Raw genomic sequence first — 15,390 nt, forward strand, 5'->3', positions numbered from 1 at the left:
TCAAGGAGGCATACAGGCAGTGCTGAACCTCCCTCCTTATAGTGATCCTCGCCTGGCTCTCAAACTGTAACATTACTATGTCACTTGTTTGGAAAGAAGGATCCATGCTACTTCAGACCTGGAAGGATTGATTAAAACCTTGATCCTTTGCTGATGGCCAGGAGAAAGGACACTTTAGGATGCAATGAATCCATTTAGCATGCAAGTGAGTCTGTGCTGATTGATTTTGCTGAATTTACATTTGTGTCCCAAGAAGCAGCAAGAAGCCATAACTGAGGACAGTGAAAAGAAGAAAGAATTTTAAGAATTTTAAGGTGAAAGATCTTTCAGTACCATGTATTCTAAGGTAGTGTCTTTTAAGTTTAATGATTTGCATACTGCTTTTAACGCAAAATTGCAATGCCACGAAAAAGTTTAAGCAAAATGAGCCCCTTGGAAGTGACAACTTAAAACACCATCCAAAAGCCTAACTACTTTTCTTGAGTTCTACTGCATCTCTGAATTTGGGAACCAAGATAAAAACAATACTACATAAAATTTCCTCATTTTTTTTTAATCACTGTTGCTCTAAGTCCAAAACCCAAGGGCCAATCTCACACTGGTTTCAGGGATACCCAGGTGAACAGGAGGTACTGCAGTACTCTTTGTGCCCTATCTCCAGAAGGGAAGAATGTCCAACACATTCTTCTCTATCATTCAAATGTTAGATTGTGAATGTCTGAGGGAGAATGAAGTGCTCTGTCACATAACAAAGAAGACCATCTGGGATTTGGGAATTGGGAGGAGGCAGAAACCAGATACCATGAGGAATTCAAAGTTATACATTTAAGTTTGAAAATATATATTCCTAAAGACCTGAACTAATTTTATTTCTTTTTTTTTTTTTTTTTTTTTTTTTTTTTTTTGGTACTAGAGATTGAATTCAGGGGTGCTTTACAACTGAGCCACATCCCCAGTCCTTTTTATTTTATTTTATTTTTTATTTTTTGAGACGGTCTCACTAAGTTGCTTAGGGCCTTACCAACTTGATGAGGCTAGCCTCAAACTTGCCATTCTCCTGTCTCAGCCTCCTGAGTTGCTGGGATTATGGGCATGAGCCACCATGTCCGGCACAAAATACATTTAAATATATATTTCTAAAGGCCTGAACTGAACAAAGATCTAGGTAATAACTGAGAGCAAAAACTATTGGCAAGAAATTAAAAACAAAACAAACAAATAACACTAAGGGAGAAAAAAAAGAGAAAAGGAGGATTCAAAACTTCATCTGGCAAAAAATATCCTATCTTTGATGAAATTCTTTGATTAAAATCACCAGGCAAACCAATTCTTTGAATAAGCAGTTTGGAATCCTTAGGTTTTTCTGAAGCATTTATGATTCACTCTTATGAAAGGTACATCAAAATGTTAGGATTTTCAAAAAATATATTTCTATTCTTGATACCTTTCTTTCCTTAACATCCCAAATCTTACTCTTTCCTTTTTCTTTCTTTATTATAAAAAATTACTCTTTCCCATTTTCTGTTGTGTAGCCAGAAAACAGACACTGCTATGATTTGTCTTCCCATATTTACAGAAAAACAGAAATTGGAATCATACCAGTAGTATCTAATGGCATAACAAATGAAAATGTAAACACCAAAAGAGACATAAAATGTAATGTGCTAAAGCAACAATTTGCAAACATACTGAATAAATTCCTCTTAGCATACCTCCTAAGGGACAGAGAGAACCTGGCCATATACATGGTTTGGGGAACATGTAGGTTTGATTTAAGGAGAAAGAAAAAGAAAAATGTAGCATGAATCCTATTATTCCTCTTAATAGTGTTAACCTTCCTCTTAATCCCAGTGTAATACTTCTTATTCTCATTTCTGTAAATGTAATAATTAGACCAATTAATGAAAGAAACACATGAACGTTTCCATAGAAACCCTTCCCAAACTAATATTTTCAGAACAGCGTGTTCCACAAGGATTTATCCATGTGATTCCCCCTGATGTTAACAGGAATCAGATAGACAATTAAATCTTCATGTAACTCTTTGATAACTTACCCTTCTGCTTCTGATGACATAACAATACAGATACCCAAAGTACAAATCACTTCCTGAGAGCTGTCAGGGATAATAACTTTTGCATAGCTTCTCTGAGTGCGCATGAACACATTATTTTCTCAAATTAAAACATATATATATATATATATATATATATATATATATATATATATATATATATGGATTAAGAGATTTTAAATGTTAAAATGTATGGAAATTATATGTATGCTGATTAAACCAATAAATTCTTTTTAGATCATCGAATCTTAGGGAAGGCAAATTAAGTTAGAATCCCACCATCTACAAACGAATGTAGCCTATTGGTCAGAACAAGAGCCTGCATTCTTTCTTCGGCTCTGATGCTCCCTCTCCCCATCTCCACCAACCTCAAGGGATTAAAAACCACATCAATTAATATCATAAGCACGGTGCATGAGACAAGGGATTTCTGAAGATAGAATCTCTCTATCTTCACATCGACACTGACTGCCTTAATAAGACAAGTGAAAAAATACAGGATCTACCTTACTCAACTGCTTTGGTTAAATAAATTTATATTCCATTAAGGTACATTTTACCCCATATCAAATATGTTCCAGAACAACATTAAAAAGGCAATAACGTTCTTTCTTACTCTTCTTACTCAGAGCTGTTAATACCAACAACATGCTCATACATAGAAATATCACTTCTACAAGAAGAAATAAAAAAGCTAAACAAATTACTGATTGAACTCTGCATAGACCTATCAGGAAGGGATCTGTGCCTTTGGTATATTTCCAAGCATACATGCACCACACATAATCATATGTTCCTGCCCAAAGTGCCATCAAGTTCATTCCATTGTTACACATTCTAGAGAAAACTGGGAGTGGGGAGGCTAGGATAGTTGCTCAGTGGTAGAGCACCTGCCTAACTCATGAAAGACCCTGAGTTTGATCCCCAGAACTGCAAACAAATAAAAATAAACAGGAGTAAATGAAAATGATTAAAGGCAGAGTGATGAGAATTAGTTTTCAGGACCAGGTTATTCCTGCCATTCTAACCCTTGAAATGAGTTTCTATAGGAGCATTAGTACTTTAAAATTGCAGAAATCCCCAAATCATCAACTATACCAAAATCCTAACACACTATACCCCTGAAAGTGGCTCTAGGGATAGAGGATATATTCTTTGGATGTTTGAACTTTAAAAAATGTGCATATTCACTGTAGACATGAATTGACTTGTTAGGCTGTCACTCTATTTGATTACATAACACTTACCTGCAATTTGCTCTTATTTATATTTGAATTGTATGGCTGAGAGATTTTTCTTTAATCCTTTTAAATATTCATACAATCACTTGAGCCGAGGCACTGTATTTTCCATGGGGGAAAGATAAACCACTGAGAGATATGGTGAAAAAAGAATGTACTCTTTCTCTCCCAACTCACTCTGACTCTCCACACTCTCCCTGCATATGTCCAAATGAAAATTATTCATTCTTTCAATAGAATCATGCTATATTTATCTTTTCTCTCAAAATTCAGATTCGCAAGCATTAATTTTTTTCTCAATACTTACTATCTACACAGATATGCTGCCTATGAAATATTATTAAAATTGTGTCTAAAATACAAATAAAATCAAATCAAGAATGAATCTGGCTATAACTTTCCCCTTTTCAACAGCTTAGAAAGGATGTATCTTTTGCAAAACATCAAGACTCTGGGCTACATGAGCATCCCTTGGGAGCTTGAAGGATATGTAGAATCTTAGGACCCATCCAGATCTATTGCATTCATATTCATTTTAACAATCTGGATAGTTGATATGCATATTAAAAGTCAAGAAGCAATGGCTACAGAAATCCCCATGTGATGGGTGAGGTGGGGCACTGACAAGCTCTTTTGAGGAATCTTCAGAGGCCTGTAGTTGATGTGCATATAAAAAGGGCTGGATGGAGGAGCCGAACAGCTATACCTACAGAAATGGAAGGTGCATTTGTTCTATGGAACGAAAATCTAGTGGCCTTTTTTAAAGTTTGTATTTCTAATAGGCTGAGATCCTCCAGATCGACAATCTTTAATGAAGAAGTCTCTACACATAAATGGTTTCTTCCAAAATGGAGGTCTGAACCAACAGAACCTTTACCGTAAAGGTCAGAGTGTCACCTGAAGATTCATAGATTGCATTATCCTATGACAGCATTACTATCTAACAAAATAAAACAAACAAATCTACATTTTCTGACCTGGCATCCTCTGCCCACATCATTCTTCAAGGAAAAAAATATATATATGTGTGTGTATACACACACACACACACATATACATATACATATGTGTATATGCATATGCATATATATGAGGGGGATCTTAATTCATGCAACCTTCTTTATCTGAATCCATTTTCAGTCTGATGATTAACTGGACAAAGAGAAGGCCTATTGCAAAGATTCTTCACACCAAGTTCTCTGTCAAAAGAACAACAGTCTGGGAGTTAGGCAATCTCCAGCTCCTCTCTGATGAAGGAGGACAGGGGTTAACATATTTCCAAGTCATTGAGGTATTATTTCTACTCTTTTCATCTGGTTTACTTATAACTTGTATGTGTTAGATGGTTCTCAGCCTACATATTCAGAAGCAGATTGTCATAAATTGGACTTTTATAAACTGAGTAAGCCTGTTGAGTCTCTAGAATAGGCACTTGGTATTAAATCTGTAAGCAATGAAGTAGCCGAAGCCCCCTTTCTGGCTCTGACAAGAGAGACTCCATGTTGGGTAGGAGGCTGGCCTCCCAGCCTCAGTTCCTCCTTTAGTAAAATTAAATATTCACACTCCATTTTTTTTCTACTAGTGATGCCTCACAAAGGCCGCTGACTATAAGAGAAGTCCACATGAGGTTAATTTTAAATGTAGGTGAAAAACATGAGAAAAGGAGACTTTCACCCTTATCATCTCCACCAACTCTTGTATTTTGCTGCAGGTAGAACATCATTTACTCTGCACAGACTTGAGAGGAATAGGGAAGAAATACATTTAACAAGCTTATGACAACCTTCCAAAAGTTGGTTGTTGTTTTGCAATATGAAGCATTTTTAAGATTCCTTTTCATGGTTTCCTCTTGAGCTACAATTTGAAGAGTAAAAAGGGAAATGCATTATGAACTGGGTTTTGCCCCCAAATGAATCATTCAGCAGATACTTGTGAATGGGGGAGGGTGGGTTAGGAAACGGATGTTCTAAAGCAGAGGTGAGAAACATCTCCATAGTCTTCAGAAGCCACACCAAATGGTTGGCTGCCATTGTACCCTAACCTAGTACCTTCCACTCTTTTCTGCTCATATCTTCATATCGATCCCCTTTCATGACATTCAAGAACGTGGATACTCCTGGTCTGAAAGGAGGGCAGAACTGTGAAGCATATGTTGTAAACCATCATATTCATTATTCTTCTACCTAAACCTAGAGTAATACTGCTGACACTAAGGAGCAGTGCTGACAGCTTGGCACTGAGAACTGCAAGCAACAGCTTACAGGAACTGTTCACCTGCCCTTACTGCTCAGAGGGCCTCTTTCAGAAGATCTTGGTGGATTTGTCTAACTTCTTTTAGGGCATATAACATTTCTTAGGCATGCCAGATGATAAAACGTTCCAAATCACCTTAAACTTTCTTCTCCATCCTTGGACTTCAGAGACTCTGAGGGAAAACTTTTCCCGGAGATTTATTTTAGGACTGTAGATTTTACATTTGGGGTTTTGAATATCCACCATTCAGTAACTGATAGAACTAATCAACAAAAATAGAGAGGATATGAATGACAAAATGAATTAACGGGATCTAACTGATCTGTAAAGACTTCTACCCAAAACAGCAAAGTATCTACTTTTTCATCAAGGTAGATCATATTCTTGGCCATAAATCAACCTCAACAATTTTATAAGAATTGAAATCATACAGAATGTGTTATCTAACTATAATGGAATCAATCTACAATAAATAACAGAAAGACAACAGGAAAATCTCCAAACACTTGGGCATTAAACAACACACTTCCAAAAAATCCATGAGTCAAAGACGAAGAATCAAAGAAAATTTAAATGTATATACAGATGCATGAAAATATAACATGTCAAAATATGTGGGATACAGCTAAAGCTGGACTGAAAGGGAAACTTGAAGCACTAAAAAGTTTACATTAGAAAAGATAGAAGATCCAGAATCAACCATTTAGCTTCCTACCTGAAGAAAATATAAAAAGAATAGCCAAACAAAGCTAAAGTGAATAAAGTGAAATAAATAAATAAATAAATAAGGATACGAGCCAAAGTCAGTGAAACTGAAACAATAAAATAACAGTAAATCGATTAAAGGGCTGATTCTTCAAAAAGATCAATAAGTGATGAATCCAGCAAGATCAACAATAAAATAAAGTTAAAAATCACCAATATCAGAAATAAAACAAGATATCACAACATATTCTGAAGCTACTAAAGAGATAATAAAAGAATACAACCCTCAAATTTATGCACCTAACTCCCAGAACTAAGAAGAAATGGGCCAATTCCTTGATAATCGCAACCTAGTAAAACTCCCAAAAGATGAAATAATCTTAATAGTCCTACAACCATAAAGGAATTGATTTATAATTTAAAAGCTCTAGAAATTATCATAAAATTTCAGTATCTGACCACTTACAGAATCTATTCTAAGACAAGACACTCTCCCTTCCAAGTGTTTAAAATCCAGATTGATTTAAAACTATAGGCCTGTTAGTTCTATCCTGGCAACTGTATTTCTTTGTAGTCCTGGGTTATTAATAAGTGTCTAATAAAATTTTCTCCCTCTCTGGGGGTACCTAATATCATATTGGCAACAGACAATGTCTTCCATTAGAGAGATTTCTATATTAAAGGTTTTTAAATATATTAAAGGTTTTTAAATAGCTGCAATTTCCATACATCACTGCAAATCTATCACTCGATTTTCCATAGTTTCTTAACATCAGTGACATTTATTTATGATCATCACTAGCATCAGATCTTTCTTTCTCATGTGTAGGACTTTGACTATCTATTGATAAGGTCAAGAGAACAAAATCACCAAGAGGAAGAATTATGTCCGCCTGCTGGTCTTCAGTGTACCTTAAGTGTCCTCTTAAATCAGTTGCAGGGTATCCAGTTTCCTTCATAAAATTTCGCTCTCTGTAGTTTTAAGCCCTAGGAAAGAAGTGGTAACTGACAGAGGTTTCAATTCTGTCGAGAATGTAGGAAAATGAAGAAATGCTTTTATAGCAATTAAATAAATATAGCAAAAAACTGCCAGGAAGCCAACTGGGATTAAAATCTCATTTGATTTTTACTGGACATAATTTTGTCCCACTCACATGCTAAATCATATGACAGCTAAGGATGCTATGAAACGAGCTGGTGTCAGTACCAAAGGAGGATAGGAGAGGGTCAGATCCCAGGATGCAAGACTGCAGGAGACAGGAGAAGGAGCAATCAGAGCATCTCTGTGAGACAGAAACACACTTACACGAGTCTAGAGTTTGACTTAAAGACAGAGGAGGCTTATCTACAAGATCCTCCAGAAAGCATGACTTTTACCATGATCTGAAAAGGCTCTTTCTTCTATGAGAGTCCATGTATTGAGTTTCTCCCACAAATAACTCTGCCATACTCTATTGAAAAGTCTCTATTGCCTTCAGTAAGCTGAGCAAAGGCCTTCCAAACCTGTAGGACCCAGAGCCTCTAGGCATTATCACACTGCCGTTGTGCAAGCTCTGTTGCTTGGATTTTATTAGCAGAGGTGATTCTTTGAAAGGGCCAGACATACCACCTGCCTTCCCCCAAAGTGGTCAATTCAGCCCGCAGTGGAAACTGTGTTGGGATGTTGGACCAGATAACAGGTGTCATGATCACAAAAGCCAAGAAATCAAAGGTCTAAGTCTGTCCATGTGTACTGAAATTGTCATTTCTGGGGAAGATACTGTTCAGAAATCATTTCCCTTTTCTCACCTCTCCACCTTCCACAGACCACATTAACTGCTTCTCATGTCCTTGACGCCTGAAGCATTGCCCTCACTTCTATTTGGAGCATGATATTGCTATACAATGCATTCCTATTACACTGTCATGGTCATTCCTTGGGGGTGGCATTGTCATGGTGATGTGTGAGCACTGGGCAAGTCAACGCCACTCAAGGGTCACAGAATAGAGTTGGGACCAGTTAAGTCTTTCTGAAACCCAAGGAGGAATTTCTGCAGCTCTAAATTCTCCCACATATTTTACAAAAGAGAAAATGTCATGCATATTTTCCCTACCACTGTTAGTCATCAGTGAAGTTAGTGGAGAGGAGAAACAGCAATATAGGATTCTGGGGGAAACTCTAGACTTGCTCTTACTCGAATTCTGTTGCATTTATGCATTCGACCTTCACAGCCCCTCACCCAGATCCTGAGTTTATAGGCTTACTGGATTCCAGCAGGTTTGCAGCCTTTCTATGATGATGTTCCACAAGTCTGAAATACTTCTCTAGACAACCATCACACCATGACACTAAGCTAAATAAAAACTAGATCATTACAATGAGACATCTATGTCTTTCCTCTCCTAAATGCATTGGTAACCAACAGGAAAATTCTTCATTGATTCTGAACCAAGGTCTAGGAGATTATAAATTATTTTTTTTAAATAAACATCCTCAGGAAAAAAAAGACAGGCTCGAAATACAAGCAATATATCTCTATAGTCTACAGCCAAACTGAGAGCTCAGTTACCACCAAAATAGTAGAGAGAATAACATTTTCCAACAATCAGAAAACACTGCCAAGTGCTTTTCTTAAAATAACTAATAGTTTGAAACTATTTTTGTTCTTACGACAGTAGAAGTATAAAGTCCATTCTGAGGTCAAATATATTCTTCCCTGAACAAACACAGTGTTGAAACAAGACAAAATCTGGCTGGCTGCCATAGGTTTCTGTAATTCTCCTGCAGACTTTAAATAGGTCATAAGATGAATTAAAGAACATACAACCATCTACAGTATAGAGCGATTTAATTCTTTCTCCACTCTGACTAAATGCTAGCAATGTCAGCATTAGTATTCTTAGGGTGTCTGTGTTTGGTACTGCTCCTTGGCAAAGATTGTGGGTTTCTTCCCATAGCTTGCACAAAAAAATGGTACATATCACGGATATGTTACATACATATATCAGTACATATTACATGTGCATACACATATATTCGGTGTAGCAATGCGATCACAGAGCAAGCATTCATGAGCAGCAGCAGGGAGCATGTGATCTTTAGGGTGACCTACTTACTGAAGGCAGCTTCTCCCAGTCAGGTGGTCTTCAGCATGACAATTAGCAGTTTTTCCCACAGTTTGGTCAGCAGGAAGGACACAGCGCTCTGCCTAGCTCAAGTCACTCAGCCCTGCTGGGTTTCTGCTGCTCTCTGGGGAACGGCATTCCGTTAGGAGTGTGACACAGTAGGGAAAGAGACCGGTTCACTGTGAGACCTGCTACTCACTCTCGTACAGTGTATCGGCCCCCCTTCCCACTGCACAGTGGCTGCCGGGCCCTGGGCAGGAGGCACACGTGGCCCTCGTGAAAGTGAACCACGGAGTCAGAGTTCCACCGAGACACACCACGCTGCTTTGTCGGTAGCTTTCTTCTAGAGACAGTGCTTTTTAGGATGGTATCAAAACAACCTAATTTGGTTTCCCTAGCCTTAGGGACAGGGGAAGCACTCTCTTTAAGATAATGAGGGAAAAAAAAACATGAACTAGGAAGATAGGGATGTGGTCAGCTCTCTGCTTTAAAATAAACTGAGAAGATCCGAAAATAATTTGTGGAGGCTGTGTTCAGCATGCATGCCTGGGAGGCTGGACGGAGGTGCGCCTCACCTACTTCTTGTGCCTGCTTCTTTTGCACACAGAGTTGATCAATGCTCTGATGGCTTCTCTGGGGAGGGGAACATGCTGTCTGAAATCACCACACTTGGGCACTCAACCAACGAGTACACCTATGGAATTCACCGTGAAGACGATTGGGCTGGAGCACAGAATACAAAAGAGACTCCAAGTACCTGCTTGCTGAGCTGCCTGTGGCATCTGCTGACCCCTCTGAGCACTGTACTGAACCGAGGCCATGGGCCGGTACTGCTGCGTGGCTGAGGTAGGGTACTGACCAGACGGGTAATAATAGACAGGCATCTGGAAGACAGATAGGCAAAAGCGGAGAATGAGGATCAAACATAAGCCTTTTCTCACATAAAACACCCTGCCATCTATGATGTCACATGATCGAAGTAGATTGTAAAGAGGGCCCACCATAAACTTCTGCCTGGCCTGTGTGTATGGGCATGTGCCATGTATATGTTCTCCTGTGATGAGGTGGAACCCATTCTCCAAGCCCTTGAAACTGAGCTGGTTCTGAGACCCACTTTGACCAGTGCCATGAGACAGAAAGACTTATAAGCCTGAACCTCAGAAAAAAATATGCACCTTTTACTCCTTCTGGAGAAGGACCCAGCCACTAAGCAAGGAAGTCCAGGCTTTCTGCTCTAGAAAGAGGCCATGTGGAGATCAGAGGCACCTGGACTCACAAGACACCCTCAGTTGTGGGCATGTGTGTGAGCCCTGGTCAAATCACCTTAGCCGGTACCATATGGAGCAGAGAGGAGCTATCTGTGATAAGTCTGGCTCCATTGCTGACCTAGTCATGAGCCATACAATGGTTTTTAAAAGTCTACCAAAGCACTTTGCAGAGTGGTTTGCACACAGCTAGAATCTGGAAAATTTATGTTCAATATAAAAGGGGAAATATCATATGTTAAAATATCATTTATGTCACCCTCTGTAACTTCCTAATGACGGAGTATGAATGAAAAGCTTCTAATTACTTCCACTGAAATAATGTATCTTCTGATCTGGAAGGACTTCTTTGACTGCCTCGGGTCATTTATATTAAGGCTACTTTCCTACTGATCTTAGTTAATTATTTTCCTTCTTCAGGCCTCAGACTTTTCTCCTATCATCTTTTCTAAAGTGAAAATGGAGCCAACCCCGTAGACAGCTTATGAGTATTACATGCATAGAATAAAATTATGAACCAATTATTTGGGAACTGTGATTTTATGGCTATTTTATTTTCTGATTTGCTCATGTCAAATAGGAAATATTTTTCTATTTCAATCTTGCTATTGAAACACATAGCATATTTTCTTCCCTCAGGATATAGTAGGAACAAAAGATAACAGAATTTTTGTGACTCTTGTTCTGCAATTCCATGAAATCATTACGAGTAATAATTCTGACTACCTAATAATATGGACATTCAAGGGTAATGGGCTGAATGAATCTAAAACAATCACCAGTCTGTGTCTGGCAACTGATTTATTCATTGCATACATTGCTAATAGTAACTTAACCCTTTTTTGGTGAGGCAGTTTACAACAATAAAATCTTAAATAATTCTGGTGAAGTCATAGGTTTTAGTTTTGTTTTGGTAATTTGTGGTGCAATGAAAGATTACTACAATTATGCATCACATTCTCCCAATATTAAGAACAGCTACTACATTATTCATTCATCAGCATTATATTTGCATGTTTTTTTTTAAAGAAGAATAGCATTTTATTTCTTAAGAAGAAACTGTCTGGGTGAAATATAAGCTTCTGAATATGATATCCATTCCTTGGCTTTCCCTATTATGCTCAATATGAAATGTTAAAATATACCTTTAAGGTTAAAGAATGGAACTCAAACACTTGAAAAGTTCCTAATGAGCACTAATGATTTGGATAAATGTCAAATTTCATGTAAACCTTTTAAAAAGCTACTTTTTAACAAATTGCACTGGGAAGTTGGTCACCTCTGTCCAGCACGTCTCCACAGTACAGCAGAGCACCAGTTGGAGGAATGAGGACCTCCATCCATGTGAAGGAAGGGACACTTGACCCGCCCTCCTTACCCCAGTGAGCTGGGGTAAGAGGAACCTTTTAAAGGATCAATATGAAAGGTTCCAAAGAAGAAAGGGGCAAGAGATGTAAAGCTAGTCCAAAAGGAAGAAATGTTCATTTTCAACCAACCGTATTAAAATACGAAGAATCCAAAGATGGATGAGAATAGGAAAGACATACATTAGAGAAAGAACTATAGAAGATAAGCACTCTCCCATTTCCCTTCTTCAATTCCTCTTTTCCTTGTTCATGTGTTTCCTACTTATTCTTTCTAGTGGGCATTCAGAAAGCACACACAAGTCAGAGAAAATTGTCCTTCAAGGTTATTCTCTGCACAAATACATTTCCATAAACATCCATGGGCTGAGTCCCACCTGAGTTGATTTCCATTGTTCTATAGTTAGGTAACTAGAGTTTAAAATGTTCACTGCATTGAAAGATATTATATGCTATAACCTATACCACTATCTGTGGTTCTTTAAGAAAGATGTTCATAAATGTCCAAACTGATCATGAACTGTCTCTGTTTTTCCTCCATTTCTTCCTATTTTTTAAAATCCGTTGAAGAGAAAATGAAAGTATTTCTGTTGCAGACACAGCAGAGGTTTTGAATTGTCTTTTCTTTTTCTGTTCACTAATTTTGAAATTCCTTCATTGGGGAAGGACTTTTTTTTTTTTAAGTGTTCAATTAAGCACTCTGCCAATTTCCTCTGACAACAGAAATGGGTAAGGACACTTAGATGTTATTTAGTCTACAAGAGCTAAGCAATTTCTCCAATAATTAAAGTTGAAGTATTTAATTTATTAGTAAAATAATTAATATATTAATAAAGTCCTGTCTCCTGTAACTTAAAGTTATTTTACACATCTCCTTAAATCCCACTAGGGAAGAAATATTATTGAGACAGAGACTGAGGATGAACTATTAATTAATCACTCAAAATAAAATGAACAACTGACTGAAAATCATTTCATGGTAGATGGTTTTGTGTGTCTGGAAGACAAAATAATTTATTCAAGATGTTAAGGCAATGAAACAAGTGATACAAAGGTGACACTGCACTTTAAACAGCTCGTCCAATGCGATGCTTCATAATCAGGACGGAATTTGCTCGGGATATGTGTGCCTTGAAAATGGACCAGAAAATGTCTCTGTGCATTTTACATCTTGACAGTAATCACTTCCAATATTCTGCAAGGGATACCCAGGAGAGCACCGGAGATGTTTGGTGGTGAACAGTAACACATAATCAGTCTTTGGGAAGACAGTAGAAATCAGTGATCTGTGGTGTCTTACATGCTCAAGTCAATTAAATATGATTAATGGCTACCTGTGAGAGCAGGCGTGAGCTCTGCTTCCCCTCAGGGAGAGGAAAGGACAGTAGATATTTGGTTTAACTTCCTCCTTTATATTCATAGAGGAGCTACTGCCTGGAGCATCAGATTAGCTCCGGAAAAATGCTTGTGAATTGATAAGAGGGAGAAACCACATTTCCTGAGCAGCAGGAAGAGAGGGTTCAGGGTCCCCTGGGGACAGGCCTTCCCTTCCTGGGCAATCCCAGGAACAGGGCATCACATGGTAGCAGAGGCTTTTCACGGCCTCTGTACCAGCAGCCTGAAAAAATGGACCTTCCCTTGTCATGCCGTGGGCGGTTGGGTCAGTTTCCTTCAACTTCCTTTCTGAGCCCTATGACTGTGCACAACTAATCAACAGAAGGACAAAACAAGTCCTGGGGGTGGGGAAGACCTACAGGAACCGGAAAGGGAAAGGCAACTTGACCTCATTCTATATGGAAAGACCGGTCAAAGTGCACCCACCTGTGCAGCTGCAGGCTGTTGCACAAATCCCTGTGGGGAGGGAGGGGCCTGAAGAACTTGCTGCGAGATGGGAGGGCCAGAGCCCGAGAACCCCCCTGTAGAAAGCTGCTGGCCCGTAGAGGCGATGACATAGCCGGGCTGCTGGGTTGGCTGCGGCAGGAGGGAGGATGGGTAGACAGGACCGGATGGTGGCGGCTCGGGAGTCTCTCCTGAGGACTGACGGCTCAGGTTCATCTGGCTGAACTGTGTGGCCACATCATCTCTCTGCCAAAGACAGGGAAAGAAGAGGAAATTAGGATGATCAACTTGGTAACAAGAACGTTAACATTGAGGCACACACAGGACACACACTTATAATTGGGGGAAAAGGAGGAAGTATGAACTGAAAAAAAATAAAGGAATAATTCAGTCAGAACATGAAAAAAGAGTATTGCATGAGAAATCAGGTGTTCATCATCTTAAGAACTGGAGATGGTAAACAATTTGACCCAAATATCCCTCTTCAATGCAAGCAAAATATTCTTTCTAGATCCAGGGCTCAGAATCCTCGGGATGGGTGCTGCAGACAAGGTGATGATGCTTGTCGTGCCGGGTCCTCAAGGGTCAGCTGGTCTCCCCAGCAGCAGTCATGGATCTGCCTTCTGGAGAGAAGCAGACATACCTACTCATCACCACCCACAGCTGCTGCAAAGGTGGAGTTAGGATGGGAGTCACCAACAGGGTGGGTGGGATTACATGCCTGATTCAGGGAGCATTCGTTTACTGTCAGGGCCTGAAATTTAGGGATAATAATCCAAGCTACTGCCTCAAAGGATCTATTGCATTGAGGGTAAAATGAAAAGAAACTGGGGGACTGGCTTCCAATGGGAATACCTGCATCAAGAGCATAGGGTGATAATAGTTATGCTACCATCTTGACTCTGACTTTGAGATATTCCCCAAACCTTCACACCAAATTCATGTTTCTCTCTGTTCCTGACTTGAGAGCCTTCAATTCCTTCTTAGCTAGTAAGCTTTCTTTTTTTAAAGGTACCAGATTATAGAAGCAATTAACATTAGACAGATAACAGAAAGGAAACAAGAGATGTCTTACAGAGATGGGTTGCATTGTTCAGGGATGAGACATTCACACACAAACCCCCACCTCACCATCAGCCCAGGACACCCACCCAGGATCAGCCCAAGCTGCACAGGAAAACAGCAAACCAAGTGAATGAGCTCTCCCAGGGGAAAAGCCACATTACATATAATACAGTACCATGGGGAAGTGCTGCGTTGGAGACACAGGCAGGAGATGCTGGGGAGGAAAAGAGACTGCCGGATATTGCACTGACTGGGAGGGTGCCTGCAGCCCCTGGACAGACTAGGGGGAAGAAAAAGCTGATCAGGAAACAGGAAAGCACAGGTGTTGAGTCCCACAGGAAGTGTCTGCTGTACCTAATAGGTCCTCTAGGATCAGTGCAGCCCAGGGAGGAGAACCAGCCCCCAAGGAAAAGTCAAGGCCATGCAGACCAGACTGACACAGCCTTGAGGGAGGCTAGTTTGCACAGAGGGAACACTCC

The 15,390-nt window shown here is 39.3% G+C and overlaps 1 protein-coding gene across 41 annotated transcripts in view; it reads right to left on the bottom strand.

Annotated features, from left to right (window-relative positions):
* The window catches only part of Arpp21 (cAMP regulated phosphoprotein 21), a 148,183-nt gene that overhangs the window by 33,212 nt on the left and 99,581 nt on the right, over nucleotides 1-15,390 (bottom strand). For 35 of the 41 annotated variants that reach the window (XM_048795149.1, XM_048795157.1, XM_048795180.1 and 32 more), the window contains 3 exons: nucleotides 15,087-15,191; nucleotides 13,829-14,092; nucleotides 10,136-10,262 (listed from right to left, as the gene is read on the bottom strand). In XM_048795149.1, the coding sequence (XP_048651106.1) occupies nucleotides 10,136-10,262; nucleotides 13,829-14,092; nucleotides 15,087-15,191 (496 nt within the window). Of the gene's footprint in view, nucleotides 1-10,135; nucleotides 10,263-13,828; nucleotides 14,093-15,086; nucleotides 15,192-15,390 lie in introns of those variants that run through there. The other 6 variants (XM_048795173.1, XM_048795170.1, XM_048795172.1 and 3 more) reach the window with 2 other exon arrangements.

This window comes from Marmota marmota, unplaced genomic scaffold (genome assembly GCF_001458135.2).
Source record: "Marmota marmota marmota unplaced genomic scaffold, marMar, whole genome shotgun sequence".
NCBI classification, from domain to species: Eukaryota; Metazoa; Chordata; class Mammalia; order Rodentia; family Sciuridae; genus Marmota; species Marmota marmota.